Here is an 18,052-nt window from a genome sequence, read left to right on the forward strand (position 1 = left end):
AATAGCGGCTGCTGTTTTAGAAATAGCGGCCGCTGTTTTAGAAATAGCGGCTGCTATTTTGGGAAATAGCAGTGTTTGTCTTCAGTTTCGAGTATTTCTTAACAGTACAGTTATATTCGTTGTTTTCGAAAACTACCTTTTTCTATGATCATTTAGTCAGTATGACCTACTAACGGATCGTGTTTTTATAGTACACTTAAATATTACACTATTCTTCAGGCTGTATCAGTTTACAATTCTAATACCAGAATAGAAAATATTTCAAGAAAGCTTATTTTATTTCGGAAGTAGATAATTGTAAAGAGTAATTTTTTGGAAAAGGCATATTATTGTTTGGGAAGTGAAATATGACAAACAACAATATTTTGGAAAAGGCGTAAAATTGTTACACCTTTTCCAAAATATTACCAACCTAAGTCTAACCAATCAAAACAAAACCCAACCGAACCCAACCTAACCTAACCTAACCTAACCTAACCAAACCTAACCTAACCTAACCAAACCTCGGAAGTAGATAATTGTAAAGAGTAATTTTTTTGGAAAAGGCATATTATTGTTTGGGAAGTGAAATATGACAAACAACAATATTTTGGAAAAGGCGTAAAATTGTTACACCTTTTCCAAAATATTACCAACCTAAGTCTAACCAATCAAAAAAAAACCTAAAAAACCCAACCGAACCTAACCTAACCTAACCTAACCAAACCAAACCAAACCTAACCTAACCTAACCTAACACTATTGGGGGTTCAAATAATCAACTCGAAGCTAACCATATCTGACCTAGTTCTATTTAAGTTCATATAACACAGCGTACACCATAAAAAAGAGCCGTCGTTTTTCGCATTCCTGTTTTTCTGCTCTTTAGAGAACTGCTGTAATGGTACGCCGCGTTTACGAGAACCGCTGTAATGGTACGCCGCGTTTACGAGAACCGCTGTATCGGTAACTGTTGTAACGGGTAAACTGCCATTTCGGGAAACCGCTATTTAGGGAACTGCTGATATGAGGACCGCTATTATGGAATCCGCTCATACGGGAACCGCTCATCTGAGGGCTTCCCGGTTAAAGGAAACCAGTGTACTAAATATTTTTGAAATCGGTTGAATCGCGCGGAATTTGTAAATAATTACTAAATGTATTTTTGGGAAATTAAATAATTACTAGTTGTATTTGTGGGAAAAATAAATAAATACTAAATGTATTTGTGGGAAAAATAAATATTTACTAAATTTATTTGTGGGAAAAATAAATATTTACTAAATGTATCTGTGGGAAATTAAATAATTTCTAAGTGTATTTGTGGGAAATTAAATAATTACTAAATGTATTTGTGGGAAAATAAATAATTACTAAATGTATTTGTGGGAAAATAAATAATTACTAAATGTATTTTTGGGAAAATAAATAATTACTAAATGTATTTGTGGGAAAATAAATAATTACTAAATGTATTTGTGGGAAAATAAATAATTACTAAATGTATTTTTGGTAAAATAAATAATTACTAAATGTATTTTTGGTAAAATAAATAATTACTAAATGTATTTATAGGGAAATAATTACTAAATATATTTGTAGGGAAATAATTACTAAATGTATTTGTGGGTAAATAGGGAAATAATTACTAAATGTATTTGTGGGTAAATAGGGAAATAATTACTAAATGTATTTGTGGGTAAATAGGGAAATAATTACTAAATGTATTTGTGGGTAAATAGGGAAATAATTACTAAATGTATTTGTGGGTAAATAGGGAAATAATTACTAAATGTATTTGTGGGTAAATAGGGACTACCGAAAATGATTCTAGGTTTTCGATAATTTTTAAATTTATTAAAGCTTACGAGAGAAATCTTGGTAAAAGTGTAAAATGTGTAATCGTGTTAGCGTGGGGTTAGGCATGATGGATTAGAACTTGGTCATTAGTGACAAGAACTCTTCATTATCCAATTTCCACACAATTATTATTTAAAAGATGTGTTCCCCACTCTTTCTGCTCCATTTTACGGAAGTTAATTCCATTTACAACCATCAACACTTGATTGAGAAATGCCTGCCCTTTCAATACTCAAGAGATACAGTGACCACGACACTATAAAGTGCCTTTTCTAAATAAGCATAATTTTTTTCTCTTTTCCTAAATAGTTCAAAATCAATACAATCACAATACACCCTGAAAAAAATGTCAGAAATTCATTAGCTTAAAAAGTAAAGGTATAAACTTACTAGCCAACTGAAGGTGTTCCAGATGTCTATGGAATTTTGAAAGCAACCTGACTGCGACTAATCGCCTCTTAGTGAAGGAAGGCTTTCTGTACATGTATATATATATATATACATACCAAATCCAGTTTTCGTATATAAATATACGAAAAGGACGAGTATAAAAATTATTGTAAACTTTTAGAAACTATTTTAAGATACGTTTCAACACTCCTTTTGGAACCCTAGCTTTTTTTGAACCAACAAAGCTGTCACTTTTACCAGACCCCTTTACGATTGAAATATCAATAGAATCGCGTGCAATGTCTTTTTACGTGCATCACGGGTCCACTAAATAACTAAGAAACCAACTGGGTATCAGCGCAATACTCCGTTGGTTTTTATATATAACCACACGGAATAATCAATTGGTCTGGACTTGATTCATAGGTTTCTAGATTAAAAAGTGGTTCACGGAAACAATATTTTGTTGAACGGAGGTTAACCAAATATATGGGACAAAATAGTAATATATTCTGTATTTTCATTGGTTGCGTAAGGTATGGTAGTTTATTGGGTGATAAGCCATAAGTTTGAATGATATTGAGGATCAAATGAAAATAAAAATAAAAATAAAGACGCTTGGGCTGCTGCTAATTAAGAAAGTAAAGATTTTGAATTACAATTTTGAATTAAATCAACGCTGACCTTAGAGAAGGACAATGGTCTGTTTTGTCCGAGATACAAGAAGTCGGCCGACTGTTTGGTGGGTGCGACATTTCGACTCGGCACCGGCCATCCACGTGACCAATTATGCCAACCGACTAATCGGGCTGAAGGTGCATTCTCCTCTTTCAGTCTGAGATCTTGCGAGTGCGAATCTAAATGACAAGAGTTGTGATAAACATGGTAACTACTAACTAGTGCTCTCTTGATATTTGCCCTTAACTTTCAATTAAATGTTTCAGCCAATCACGTAATCAAAACGAAATTCAAGTTGTACCATGGAGGAAGTGCTCCCTGGGTCTACTTGTCTTATATATGCAGGATGTGGTGTTGGTCATAGAGTTTGATTATGGTTAGATTTTTAAATAAAAAGGCAAAATCTTTACCTCCCCGAGTGACGATGACGTCACGGAGCGGAATTACACCGCTATTATTTATTTTTTTATTATATTTCTTTCCCCCTTAAAGGTAAAGTATACATGTTCCAAACGCCCCCTAGCAGCAGCTACTTTCCCTAACAGGAGGTAATAGGAAAATCGGACCAAATGTCACGTGTCCTATGACGTCAAAATTAAAATTCCGCCTAAATTAGAAGCCGCCATCTTTAAAATTCGCAAAACCGATTTATGTTGCCTAGAGATGGCGCTTTATCTACACACATTTTGGTTCAATAAATTGGGGGAATGAAGAGGGCAATCAAGAAATAATTTGGAACATGTAGCTGGCGATATTAATACGAATCTCGGAACAAAAATCCAAATTAAAAATGTCTACGGAACTATAGACCAAACAATCCATGGAACATAAAACCACCAGCGGAAAAAGCCAAGAAAAAAATCCACAAGGTCAAGCCCTCCCAAATTCGAGACCCTGGCGACGCCACTGCGTGTAGTGAACTCGGGTGAACTCCGACTGGCGTTGCGTCATGACGGCAGGGAAAAAACCTAAGAGGGCAGCCTCCCGCCTGAGTGTTTCTCGCCCCTGTGGGGTTTCTCCATAAGTAATTAATGGAATGGTCTTACGAATGGGACGTGACAAGGTCCTCCAATAGAGTGACGTAGATATGGGGTCCCCCATCTCAAAGTCTCACGCTTCCAAGAAAAGAAATGTCACCAATTTTAAATGCCTAGGCCTAAAATCCTAATTTTGACTACGTTCAATTGAGCTCCACCGTCTTGGATTTGGTTTGAGAAGAGCTATATATTCTATACGGCCTTGACATGGTTTTCTTCTTTGCAATCTGATATTTAGACGTATCGTATCTTTCGTGAAATTCTAATGAATTCTTCTATTCATTGAAGGATTGGACTATCTTTACAAGGATAAATTTTTAAAATAAATGTTACCCTTTAAGAGTCTGTAATCAGCCATTCAAATATTATCACGAAAATTTCCGTACGAACAAGGACAAAATAAACAGTTTATAAAAGATGGATTTTATCTACTTTAGTCTGGCTTTGCGGTTAATAGCTCCGATGTAGATGAATTTTCATCCAAAAATACACTTGTGTTTTGCGACAATAGCTTTTAATGTACTGTTTTTAAACAGTTTAGTGGAAAACGTTGAAGGATTAAATAGACGTCTGATAACATCACAGCGACTAGCCTGTTAAACAAATTGCTCAAAGTTAGTGTTATTCATTTTGAAATGGGTTCCGTCATGTTGGATGACTTTTGTAACTCACCATTTTGGGTATGTTACGTGTATATTATTTTACCAAGGATTTGATATTAGTTGATAGCGTTTGCGTTTAATTATGAAGTGTGTAATTACGTTCAATAGGACGCCAACTTGACGTGGTTCACGGATGATCCGGACTTCACTCCGTGTTTTCAAAAAACCATCCTGGTCTGGGTGCCATGCGCGTTACTCTGGTTATTCCTCCCTTTGGAAGTTGCGCTGATCGCCAAGTCGGAGCGGCAAAGAGTCCGTTGTTGTCATCTTTCTATTACGAAAAGTGTAAGTCCTTAATGAGATGGGATCATAGTTGTACGGCACAGCTGTACAGGATGAACACCTGCTCGGCACTGATTACTTCTCCTCTTGAGAAAGGCCAAAAAGTTCCTGAAACGTAGGTACTACTTTTGCTTTGTGTTTTCAGCTCTCGGTTTTGTTACTGGCCGCAATCAGCGCCTTAAAATTTGGCAAACAAATATACTACGGCGATTTTCAAGTCGTGGACAATTTGGCGGTCGTCATTCAATTTGGAACTTACGTAAGACAATTTAAAAAAATCCATAACGTTTTGATAAATACAATTGAACTCGCGTGTTGCAGATCTTGGCGTTATTCCTCATAATTTACGGCAGAGGGGGTGGCACAGTGTTGTCCGGAATCCTGACAATATTTTGGTTTCTCTTAACATTAACGCAAACTATCACTCTGAGATCCGCCATCATGAAATACTATTTAAAAGTAAGCCAAGTTTTTGTTTCCATTTTATAATAATATTACGGTAAAATGAACACGTGTAATATTTCAGAACGACAAAGATGACTATTTCGGGATGGCAATTGAGTCCGTAATTTACACTTTAGTAGTAGTTACCCTCGTATTACACACACTGAGTGACGCCTCTCCACACTACGAAAAACATACGTGCACAATGGAAGTCAAAATGGTAATACGCTATGAAATTTGTTGTTTATTTAACATTAATTCGACACTAAAGCTCTAGCCTTCTTCGCTTGTTTTTCTCGATTTAGCCCTATTTATGGACTGAAATGCATACAGCTAATGGGAATCAATGTGTGTGTTTTACTATGCTAGATTTGTGAGCCGGGCTCGATTATGTCTTTCTAACAAAGAGGAGAGAGAGAGAGAGAGAGAGAGAGAGAGGGAGAGGGAGAGGGAGATAGAAACGCGCTTTATAAAATCCGCCGAAAAATGGGAAAATAAGGGGTAGTAAAAACAATTTTCGGTACGTTTAGTTTTAGGACGCACATCCTTTGCGCATGGAGGGATTGACCTCCTCGCCTTATCTCTGTCATCCCCTACGTCAACTATGCGCGAGACAGCTGCGCTCAGGCGCCGCGGTGTACCGTAGATTTACCCCCGTTTTCACCTCGCATGGATCACGGCTGCCTATACTGATTCTCTCTCCGTCTTTCTCTCGTCTTTGTTTCTAACTGTCCTATTTTCTTGGTTAGTAGTAGCACGAGGTCAGGTGCGCCGTCAAGGTTCACCGTGCCAGGTAAAATACGTCACGCGTTATGATAGTCTAGCTTTTCCCACAAAGTCTACCGAGATACGATAAGCAATGATTGCCCTAAGTTTTATGTATTCCTGTTATGGAACATATGCACATATATTTTCTATTAAAATTATTAAACAAAAAGATTATTATTATAAAACATTAAGAAATCAAGTGAAGATAGCTCATCTTTTTGCTCACGTGTGGTTCATTCGTGGCTTACCAGGTAGGTCTTGTCCCTTTCAGCTTTTCTTATAAAGAAATTATTACAGAGCAGCTAATTGTATTTTATTTCCAAATTCAAGTTTTTCTTTTCATTTTTTAACGAATTGTAGTGCCCTGTGGAAAGGTTGGAAGAAAAACCTGGAGCCATCGGATGTGTACGACTTGAATGACGCGGAGCGAGCGCTGACTGTCTCGCGAATTTTCGAAAAACACTGGATGCCCCAAGATGAGACCAAAAGTGGAAACAGAACCCTAAATCAAAGCAAATCCATCGCTTGGCCCTTGTTGAGGACAGTCGGGCCTTGCTTGATAGCTGGAGTGGTCTTACAATTGTTATCCGACGTAGTGTCTATCGGTCCTGCCCTTTTCACAGGGTAAACAAATTCACTTTTTCAGTCATGCTTTTGAAAACAGGCTCTTCGTGGACAGTGGTTATGGTAGATTTTAAAAATAGGATTTATGAATTATTGAGCATAAAGAGTTACATATTCTTATTTGTAAATTTAAAATATTTCTAAAACAGAAAACGAAATGGGCCTTGACGTTATAAAAGTGTCTTGTTTATTGAATTTGACTAAAAGAATGGCAAACTAATCCTAACCTACCCTTATATAAATTTAACCCAAACCATATCCAAACCTAACCTATATCTGTTCTATCACGCCATAAATGAAATGGGAGTTAACGATTTATACTATTCATCATTTATATATATTCTTGGTTATTATAAACAATTTGCGCAAAAATGTTGAACTTTTTTGGAGACCCAATTATCGTGGACGGTGAATAATTAGCGAAGTTGCTCTACGAACTGAAATAGATCTTTACGAAAAAAAAACCAAAGGAATCCTGGGTAAAAGGTCCGACATCAGTTCATTCGCGTCAGTTCAGTTCTAGCAGCAGCCAATCAAACCTAATTTATTCGCTCAGTACTTATAAAGGCCGCTTTCTGTCCAAGATTTAACGTCATAGTCGTATTTTTGTACTTTCGAGTTTCCAGTTTTTGTTAGTTATTATTTATAATTAATTTCGTAAAATATAGTGTATATATTATCTATTTATAACAGTTAACTATATCCCAAAATCCAGCGCCAGATGGGGCCCGCTGTCGTATCAGTGACGTTTATCCGCTTGATATGCGCGTGCGTGGGACCTTTTAAACAAGATGGCTAGGACTCAGTAACCTTTTTAGAAAGGCCTATTCTTGTGGGAGCTTTTGCACAGCGGTTCTTCTTCAGCCATAGTTTTAATCTATACTAACTTAATTTCCAATAACGGTTTTCCATTTTTTACACAGTGATCCAAGGTGACTTTGCCCCTTGTGTACATTATGTGTTGGTTTTGTCGTATTTTTTGACAGCATATTTCTGTTCCGTTTGTCGTTTTTTAGCCGCATCGTAGTATACGCTGATACTCTTAGTTTGATCCTAGCCGTAATAGTAGGAGTAGTTGTGGCTGGAGTTTTTTTAGTTGTGGTTTTGTCTGACAACTAAAAGACGACAACAAATGTGTTGGCAAAAAATACGACTGCACAAAACATTTGTTTAATTATTTAATTGATAAACTAATGTGAAAATCATCAATAAAACTTGGTAAACGTTATACGTTACTTCGTGAAAATATTAGCATCATAGGTGTGACAGCCTATTTGACTTTTAAAAATTCATATTATTTTATGTTGAAAGTGTTTTTCCTTATAAAAGAGTAACTTACCAGCTTAACTTGTTAGCACGTACAAGGGAGGTTCTGGTTTTTCAAACAGCACATGAATTGAGGAAATTATCCTTGAACGTGCTATATAGCTTTAAACTGACTTCAAACAGGGAAAATCGTATTTGTAATACTTTATAAATTCATTAAAATAACACACTTAGACTTAATTGGTATTAATGAAACTTGATTAGTTATTTGTTAACATAAAAGTATTCCGACACGTATCTTCGGTGTGGTTTTTAAGTTACCCCATACTTTTTCAATGAGAAATTTAACAAAAAGGTGTGATATTTTCGATTTACATTTACGGATGGGTGTCAATTCGCATCTACAGGACAATTATTTATGGGAAATCATGAAACAATATTAAATTCAAACAAAAAGAACGAGACTGTGCATGGTTTTTACTTAAGGGGTGAAATTAAGCCTAGAGAAAGGTCCAACATGAGAAATATCATTTTCTCTTTCGTTGGGTCAACTGCCTGAATATTTCATTACTTTGAATATTCTTTATAATTGATTTTAACAGGTTGAGATTACATGTGGTTGGCCGCACTGCAATGAATTTAGTAAACTTTGGGACCAATTTATTCAGTATATACTCGCTTATGTTTTCAGTTCCATTATTGATTACTCGATGAGCGAAGATCCTTTGTGGAAGGGGATTTTCTACGCTTGCCTTTACGGTGTGGCCGGTCTTGCGCAGTCTTTGCTGCAAGAAGGCAGCGCCACTTTCCACACCAAACTAGGACTGAGACTCAAATCCGCCACCATGCACGTTCTCTACAAAAAAGTAAGGTAGGGTTTTCGTGATAGCGAGACGCTAGTTCATTAATGAGATTCGTCGAAGCAGACATTTCGCTTGACGATCAGCGATAGACGTGACCTCACAATGGGCGAAATACTGAACACGATGTACGTTGACACGAACAAATTTCAAATTCTATCGCCGCAACTGGGCGTCTTGTGGTCAGTTCCGGTACAATTAATACTGTGCTTCACCTTCATGTACCAAGAACTGGGCTATTCAGCCTTTGCTGGCATCGTACCAATTGTCCTTCTTCTTCCACTGAACTATCTCAGCACGAAGAAATACAAGGAATTGCAGGTACATTTTATCCAACTAAAATATCTCTAGACTCGCGCTTAGAGGCGAATATAAACTGTAAAGTTTCTGTGATTCGTTTCTATAATCATCTCGTTTATTAGATTCGGCTGATGAAGTTGAAGGACAACAGAATGAAAATGATGAGCGAAATCTTGAACGGAATCCGCGTCTTGAAGTTGTACGCCTGGGAGAGATCATTCCAGAAAATCGTTCTCGAAATCAGGAATAAAGAAATTGCACTCATGAAGAAACAAGGCCTCTTCCAAGCAATAAACATATTTATAACTGTTCTCATACCGGTCTTGGTACGAATGGAAACAATTTACAAGAAGGGGATTATTAATATGGATGTTGGGGGGACATAGAAACGTAGAGATTTTAGCTATCTATTTATTTCTTCTCCAAGTGTTTTCACTCGAATCAAAAACCAGATGTCCCTGAAATCGCTATGCTTTCGCCGGCCTCAAGCAAGGATGATGGAGGGAGAATGCGAAATTTGAGAGAAATAGGCGCGTTAACTTTGGAATAGCTCAGGTCTAATGAAATGCTAGAAATAGAGGAGGAATACTGGGAAAAATGGCGGGTGGTCTACGTATTCTTCCCCCACATTCTAGCGTCCCATCGGACCTGAACTGTTCTATAGTTAGCGCGCCTATTCCTCTCAGATTTCGCATTCCCCCATCATTTTCTGCCACTGCTTGGCTTAAAGGCATTGTAAAGTTGTCGGCGGGCCGTTGAAATTTATTTATTGAAAAAGTCCCCCTCCCCCTCCGCTTCGGCGTTTCCCCAGTCCTCACCACGAGACCCACGCTGCGTTTGCTAGAAGTAAAGACTTTCGTTTTGCTTGCCTCAGGGGGTATTGTGACGTCAATAACGCCTTTTTCAACAAAAAAAAATCCAACGGTCCGCCGACTACCTAACAGACCCTTTAAGTAAGGTAATAACACCACATTTCAATGATGAAATAAGAACACGGGTTGAAGTTTGTTTTCCTGATCAATGGTCGTCATCTAACTAATAACTATTTATCTTCTGGGTTTATAATCTCTTTAACCTCCTTATTGATTTCAAGCTATTACAGAGATTGTTTCTTAATATTCAGATTACTTCACCGTGTTTCGCCATGTACGTATTAATTGACGAAGATAACGTTCTGACCTCGAGGAAAGCCTTCGTGTCCTTTCAGTTGGTTCGATTATTAGCGACGTCAATGCATTCCTTTCCGGATTTAATAAATACCCTAGTTTTGGTAAGAACGGATCAAAATATAAATTTAGTTCTTGCTTCTCCTACTACATATATTAACTGTTTTCCGATAATCAAACGTTTCGGTTTCCCACAATTGTTTGTGGTTGCCACCAAATTGCCATAGCAGACGATATAAGTACGCCAAAAATATAAGAAACTGTAGGTGCAGTAAATGGGGCTAGGGGTGGCACACGTGAGGGTATCCAATCTCCGTGATTTGAGTACGACGGCTTAAAAGGGGTTTGGTAGGAAATTGGGGTACGGTTTAGACCTGGCACTCTTTTGCCACCTTGATCGAGACTTTTGGCTTTAATATATATACTTTTATATTATGTTTCATTTCTTTGCCTTCGTCTTAATGAAAAGAAAGTTTTGAAATTATAGTCATTAAAGAAGGGTAGCTAGTTTTCATTAAGTTTGTGTACAAAATATTTTCTCATTAAAGAGGCATTGATTTTTGGTAGGATTGTCGCGTTGACCTTCCCTTGTGTAAAAACCTCTAACAACGACTCAAATCCACTACGCAATTCTTTACAGACACATGTCTCGGTAAGAAGAATTGCAAACTTGTTGAGTCGTGAGGAAACCAAGCGTTACGTGGAGCAGATGGCTAGCAACGGAAAATATGGTACGTCAACTAAGCAGGGACTTGAAAAAAAGGATATGGGTCGCTTCTTATTCCCGGCCGCTATTCCTACACACGCGGATGAATTAAAACTCGAAATTAATTATGATTAAGAAGTGGAAGCCTGAATTTTAGCACGGAAAAAGAGACATTTGAAGCAAATTTTTCAGAACTTAATGCACCAGTCTGAGGCATTGATATAAACAGAAAATAACCTCCTATAATAATCAGGTTTATTCCCATAGTAACCTTAACCCGCGGGTCAATTGGAGTTCTGGGTTAGTAGAATTATCAATTTTAGAAGTAAACCTCCCAATTTCTCAACTATCTCCTGTAAAATAAGTCAATCAACATATCGTTTACAAATAATTTTGAACTGGCATAATTCTTCATTTTTGACCATTGTTAACATCAATTTATTTCTTTGAAAATTTCAGCGATTGAGATTGAGAAGGGAACGTTTCATTGGAATATGGAAGATCAGGCAGCGGCGTCTCTTCGGGACATAAACTTGAAAGTGTCCCGCGGTTCGTTGGTGGCCGTGGTGGGTCCGGTGGGTTGTGGCAAGTCTTCCCTCTTGTCCACTTTGGTGTCCGAGATGCAGAAGGTGGAGGGGGAGGTGAGAGTGGCCGGGAGAGTGGGATACGTCACTCAACAACCCTGGATCCAGAACGCCTCACTCCGACAGAATATACTCTTCGTCGACGACATGGACCAGGAAAGATACGACAGCCTCATACGCGCATGCGCCCTACAACCAGACCTCGACCAGCTACCCGCCGACGACGAAACGGTGGTCGGAGAAAGAGTATGTATTATCAGAAGTAATTTAAGAAACCTCCCTACTTACGTGAAATATATATCCTAGTACCTCGCATGGCTCTGCGCACTTATATAGTGCTAAGTAAAATCACAAAAAATAGAGCTTCATAAAGCAATGCGTAGGCTGGTTATGCTAGTCAATCTCAGAATCGTTGTAATTTTAAACTTTTCCAACGAAGTAATCTTCTCTCCAAAATATGTCTTTTTTTAAACTAACTCCTTGATTTAAGTCACAGCCATTTGATGACGGTGAAGTTTTAAAAAACGGAGAAAGGTTGTTATTCTTCCAGGCTTCTTAAAGACATTTAGAAATAAAGATAAGAAGCGCGTGATTAAAAGGAAGTAACACTATAGCAGTGACTCCATCCAGTACGGCTTAACATTATTATATTATCATGAATGTTGTTCTACTTCCGTACGTTTTACAGAGGACAGTGAATGTTATGGAAAGCATACCCGATAAATACCTTCCTGGCCTGCCATATAATCATGAACGCTGAATCTCGAACGTTCATGATATAAGGTCTGTTTTACAGGAAGCTGTGGAATTTTACTGAAAAATATAGTGCGATATGCTTGAAAAATCTGACGATGTGACGTTTGATTCTTAGTTCCATAGATGGCTGCTTTCGTTTGTTTACTAATTTTACATGATAGGGTATCAACTTGAGTGGTGGTCAGAAGCAAAGGGTCAACGTGGCCAGAGCAATTTATCGAAATGATGACGTTTATCTCTTTGATGACCCGTTGGGGGCGGTTGACTCGCACGTAGCCAAACATCTCTTCAACGAAGTCATCGGACCAAAGGGATTACTTCGAAAGAAAGTAAATAACGCTACAATTATATTTTTTATGAATGAGTGGTCGACATGTCGTTTCGTTTAAATCCCTAGAGTAATTTGGTAGTTCTTTGCTTACTAAACAAATAGCAACTCAATTACTATTTCAATATGTTACAGACAAGAGTTTTGGTGACGCACAACTTGAGCTTCATCCGAGAAGTGGACGAGATCTTCTTCATGAACAACTTACGAATCATCGAGAGAGGAACCTATGACGAAATTATGAGACGTCAGGGAATGGCCAGAGATTATTTCGGGCAACACATGAGTGACATGAACGACGAAAATAAAGAACAACCCTCGTCAGTAACTTTCGAGCTATCCCTTATCATAAGGGCTGAACGCAGTTTGCTAATTTATGAATTTCCGTCATTTAATGTTTTAGTATTTTAAATATCAAAGTTGAGAGACCTCGTCTTGCATCCCAAGGAAAAGCCTTACCTGAAGATGAGGCGAAACTCATGACTAAAGAGACGCTCAAAAAAGGAAACGTATGTGCCATTTAATATACGAGGAGAGTTTGGACTTTCCTTGTTTGAAAACTAAAACTCTCCATACATATTTTTCCTCGTCATAATGTTATTGCGCATTTGCAGATAGCCGCATCACAATACAAACAATATTCTAAAGCCTACGGTAGAACATGGTTTGTGATCTTCACATTAACAGCCACCAGTGCCATAGTCTTTAATTTCACAACAGTGTATTGGCTGTCTCTGTGGTGCATGGACTCAAAGGAAGATTTTAAAGCGAACCCAGACTTAAAGGCAACCCGTATAGCGGTCTTAATCGTTCTTGGTCTAGGCCAAGCCATTATGACATTTGTCTTTACAATCATGAACAATCATGTAGCCGCAAACTGTCTACATGGGAAAATGCTCGAAAGCGTATCTCGTTCTCCCATGTTATTCTTCGACACAACCCCCGTTGGAAGGATACTCAATCGTTTCTCCCAAGATATCGACGCCCTCGACCATCAATTACCCCTAATGTTATTGCTAACCAACACCGGGTTGATATACGTAGTTGTTTACACGTTAGGAATTGCAATACTTTTACAATTTTTCATAATTCCCAGCATCCTTGTTATCGTTGGATACATTTTGCTTCAGGTAGGAACTCGTCTTAAGTCTCCATTCGTAAGTAATTTTTCAGTATCACTCTCAAATGTTAATTGTCGTTGCTAAAGTCGAAATTCGTATCGAGTGAGGGATAGCCGCGTTTGTTCTCCAATAATTTGGGAGTCGACTGCAGGTCAGAGCTTGGAGCGCTTAAAATGAGACTATAAAAAATGTTATTAGGCGTAGATAAGTCTTTTAAGGGAAAGAGGTCTTGGCGGCACTACTGACTCAACTAATATTTCTCCACTCAGAACTTTCCCATCGAAATAACTACAAATCTGTGAAATATTGAATCTCTAAAAGTGTTTAGACACTAATATATTTTATCGAATAAAGTGCAGAAAGCAAGTAAATCTTATCCGCGGAATCGGTCGCGCCCACTTCTGGAATGAATTTCTTTGTAATATCGCATTTAAACTGAAGATTTTACCATATCATTCGCAGCGTTTCTTAATGTCCAGCAATCGTCAATTCAAGCGGATAACAAGCTTGAGAAATTCCTTCTTGTTTTCGCACGTGGGAGGATCAGTGGCTGGCAGCAATTTCATCAGGGCGTGTGACGCCGGACAGAACTTCGGAGGACATTTCCTGAAACTGATCGACGAAAGCACTGCCGCTAACTACATGATGAACATGGCGCAAAGGTATAACCTTCACTAAATTTTGTAGCATCTACACTACATTTTTACCTTTGGGTTGAACAGCACTATTGATTCAAAGCAAAGCGGACATTCAATAAAATGCAATTTCTTTTCAGATGGTTGACAGTACGCCACAATATCTTGGGCAATTTCTTGATGTTTTGCACCGCAATTTTCATAATTTTGAGCAAAGAGACTCTATCAGCTGATTTTGTTGGAGTGATCTTCGCTAATGCCGATCGGGTAAGCGCTACCAATGAAGACGAAGCGTCAGTGTAGGGTTATCCCGGAACTCATCCCCCCATGGTCAGCCTTAAGCTCTCAGCTGTCATTTCGCAGTGTAACCCCGAACGCGTAGTGCCTAGGCGCCCCCGAGCGTGTTCATCCGGAACTGCGAAGCTATAACACTGATAAAATGGAGTAGTTGTATATATTGCTTTCTGTGAACTGCGAACGTGGTCCGGATATTGTGAACATGTTTGTTCCGATCAGGGAGTAAGGAACGTTAGAGGGAGTGTTGATCTAATGCCAAAAAAAAAACCGTCATACAGTGGCAAATGGGAAAGAAAGTGGGGGGTAGGAATTTTTATCTCCGTTCCTCAATTTTAGCTAACGCCCAGGCGCGAGTGACGTCGTTTACTACCGCCAGCAGAGAGAATTTAAAAATTCTCTCTGCCGCCAGCGCCAGCTTCCGCTTCCATCGACTGCTGCCCCACTCAGTACTCACTCTGTTCAACCAACAATCAACGTCTGTTGGGAGGAAACCGAGGCTTAATAAAAATGCCAAATTGTTTTTGTAACGGTTGTAGGAATGATTCAAGGTATTCGCTTAAAAATATATGAAAGAAATATCCTTCCACGCATTTTCAAAGCCTAAAATCCAGATAGAAAAATGTAAAAGATGGATATTAGCTTGTGGAAGACCGATTTCCACTAGCTTCTATTCACTTTCAATAAATTTCAAGCTTTGTTTTTGGTTTGGGAAATTATTATTATTATTATTATTATTATTTATACTTTAATGCACTGAATATAACATCCTATTTTACAAAAATATGTATTGCATTTTTCTTCCCATGTCGGGTCTTGTTAAATACTTAGGGTTACTTGAACAATTAAAAAACAACACTTCTTATAGTTAACCATGGCAGAAATTCAAACACAACCTTCCCCTTCTAGTTCCAATTCCAAGCCGGTTTTTAAATTTGACGCATGCGCGCGGACACCGCGATGAGTCCCCGAGTCAGCGCGAGAGAGAGACGAGTTTAGCCAGGAAAGCGAACGAACGCGCCTATTCACTTTAACACTCCCTCTCAAGTCTCTCCTCCCTGTTCCGATTTGCCAACTTCGAACGCGCCTATTCACTTTAACACTCCCTCTCAAGTCTCTCCTCCCTGTTCCGATTTGCCAACTTCGAACGCGGTGGCGGACACACATCCCGACGCGTCCAGTGTAATACCCCTCCGTGACGTCATCGTCACAAGGAGGCAGAAAATAATATTAATATTTATTTTATCTTTTTGAAATACCAACTGATAAAAGTTGACTATTATAAATTTTCGTCCCTTATACTAGAAAGCATGGACTACAATTCTCATTGCGCATTACAACTAAAGATATATCCTCGGGCAATTTTAGGCCTTGGCCAAGGACCAGGGTACCCGTTTGGGTCTTAGAAAAACGAGTTTCGAGTATCCGAACAGGCCTAATAATTTCCCTTGAATTTTGAAAATAATTTGTGCAGGCTTTTCTATTTCTTGGAAAAATTACTTGTTTCTACAAATAAAGCACTAATTTAATATTTTAAACTAACAGCTTCTACAGACGATCAAATGGTTTATCGCCTCCATAACGGGTTTGGAATCAAATGTCGTCTCCATAGAAAGAGCTGACGAATACTGTCGTTTGGAGTCCGAGGCCGAATGGGAGAAACCAGAATCTCAACCCCCACCTGACTGGCCTCAACGAGGACAAATCATTTTCCAGGACTACAGCACCAGATACAGAGAAGGATTGGATTTGGTTTTGAAGGACATAGATGTCAGGATCGAAGCCGGAGAGAAGGTGGGCGTGGTTGGACGGACAGGCGCGGGAAAATCGTCGCTGACGCTTGCGCTCTTCCGTCTCATCGAGAGGGTGCGCGGTCAGATCGTCATAGACGGAGTGGAGGTCGAGGGATTGGGCTTGTCCGATTTCAGATCACGGCTGACCATCATCCCCCAAGAGCCTGTTCTCTTCTCGGGAACGCTCAGACTCAACCTGGATCCCTTCGGTCAACAGGACGACCAGCGACTGTGGGCCGCCCTCGAACAATCGCACCTGAAGCCCTTCGTTGCTTCACTCGAGCAGGGACTGGATCACCCAGTGGCCGAAGGAGGGCAGAATCTTAGCGTCGGACAGCGTCAGTTGGTCTGCTTGGCTCGCGCCTTGTTGAGGAACACCAAGATCCTGATCTTGGATGAAGCGACGGCCTCGGTGGACATGGACACCGACGATCTCATTCAAGAGACCATCAAGAAGGAATTTGCCAACTCTACCATCATCACCATCGCGCACAGAATAAACACCATCTTGGACTACGACAAGTCAGTTTACCTACCTATTAAAACGGCTTAAAATGATTGGCTAATTAGATATGACTTAATTCTTCATGGGGTGATGGTTCTCGATCAAGGCCGAGTTATAGAATTCGACTCTCCAGATGCCCTCTTGAAGAATGAGCAATCAATGTTCTACGATTTGGCCAAAGATTCCAAAAAAATCTAGATGACTTTTTAATTAAGCACCTATATGCCTTACGTTTACTGTTGTCTACAGTTCATTACGAGTCTAACGAATTACCTTCAGCATTAACTTTATTGCAAATAGAGCAATAAATTATTTATTTGACTAATTTTTATCAGTCAACCCTTGAGTTACTGGTTAAAAAGCCCGTAACAACAAAGTTTCGCCGTAAAGCTCAGCGGATTTATTCACCGCTTAACTCCCAAAGAAATATTTACCGCAATTTTTAGCGCCTACGCCCATTAACTTCCACACTTCCGCTTTATCACTATTTTTATCTTGTGAGTTTGGGAGCGAATATGGCTCGCGTCTGTGTCTGTCGGTGCGGTGGAAATTAAGTCTTGGCTAAGAAGTTTTTCGATGGTTTTTAGTTTTCTACAAAACATTTAAACGATCGTCATTAATATTTTGTTGTGATATGTGTGAGTGAGAATTCCGTAGTTAAATTAAAACGGTTTGAACAAATTTATTCGCAGTATCTTTAATGTAAGAATTTCATCATGTTTCTACGTCCACCATAGTCGCCATTTTTCTTAACGACGGAGATCCCAGCCAACGGAAGTTTTTAACGAAAACCAAGGAGCATAGATACTACTACAATCTACTGTAAAGTTGTATGTCCGTCAACTGGCTAGGCCTTTCTATGCCCAACGACAACATTTTGTTGTTCGCGATTTTTACCATTAGCTCTATTCCCAGTTTCGTACTCCCCCCGTTAGAGGGTTATTATGAACTCCTGGTTTTATTAATTACTAATAAAATTTTATAATTTTAGATTTGTTTCATACTCCCTTTAATG

The 18,052-nt window shown here is 38.8% G+C and overlaps 1 protein-coding gene across 4 annotated transcripts; it reads left to right on the forward strand.

The window, feature by feature from the left end:
• The first annotated feature begins 4,130 nt into the window (after nt 1-4,130).
• LOC149679070 (ATP-binding cassette sub-family C member 1-like) lies at nt 4,131-18,027 on the forward strand. 4 transcript variants are annotated; one of them, XM_089836878.1, is made up of 22 exons: nt 4,131-4,623; nt 4,714-4,890; nt 5,033-5,146; nt 5,209-5,346; nt 5,414-5,551; nt 6,292-6,350; nt 6,460-6,723; nt 8,681-8,855; nt 8,916-9,170; nt 9,272-9,475; nt 10,273-10,419; nt 10,956-11,046; nt 11,481-11,851; nt 12,523-12,690; nt 12,825-13,009; nt 13,093-13,198; nt 13,304-13,343; nt 13,410-13,819; nt 14,273-14,472; nt 14,586-14,712; nt 16,285-17,054; nt 17,103-18,027. In XM_089836878.1, the coding sequence occupies exons 1-22, from the start codon at nt 4,579-4,581 to the stop codon at nt 17,233-17,235; spliced, it is 4,317 nt and encodes a 1,438-aa protein (XP_089693004.1). In that variant the 5' UTR covers nt 4,131-4,578; the 3' UTR covers nt 17,236-18,027. The 4 variants fall into 4 exon arrangements, with proteins under 4 accessions (XP_089693004.1, XP_089693002.1, XP_089693003.1 ...); XM_089836876.1 differs by having other exon boundaries at nt 4,134-4,623; nt 13,304-13,819; XM_089836877.1 differs by having other exon boundaries at nt 4,141-4,623; nt 13,304-13,819; nt 17,124-18,027.
• The last annotated feature ends 25 nt before the right edge of the window (nt 18,028-18,052 follow it).

Source organism: Phalangium opilio, unplaced genomic scaffold (assembly GCF_054372755.1).
Source record: "Phalangium opilio isolate 3A_F unplaced genomic scaffold, DU_Popi_V2 ptg000042l_1, whole genome shotgun sequence".
Classification (NCBI taxonomy): Eukaryota; Metazoa; Arthropoda; class Arachnida; order Opiliones; family Phalangiidae; genus Phalangium; species Phalangium opilio.

Excerpts from the sequence above, each read along its gene's own strand:
- LOC149679070 (XM_089836876.1), top strand. The coding sequence starts at position 4,579 with ATGGGTTCCGTCATGTTGGATGACTTTTGTAACTCACCATTTTGG. Across the intron at positions 8,856-8,915 it reads TGCACGTTCTCTACAAAAAA|ACATTTCGCTTGACGATCAG; the intron begins GTAAGGTAGGGT and ends TCGTCGAAGCAG. Across the intron at positions 9,476-10,272 it reads CTGTTCTCATACCGGTCTTG|ATTACTTCACCGTGTTTCGC; the intron begins GTACGAATGGAA and ends CTTAATATTCAG.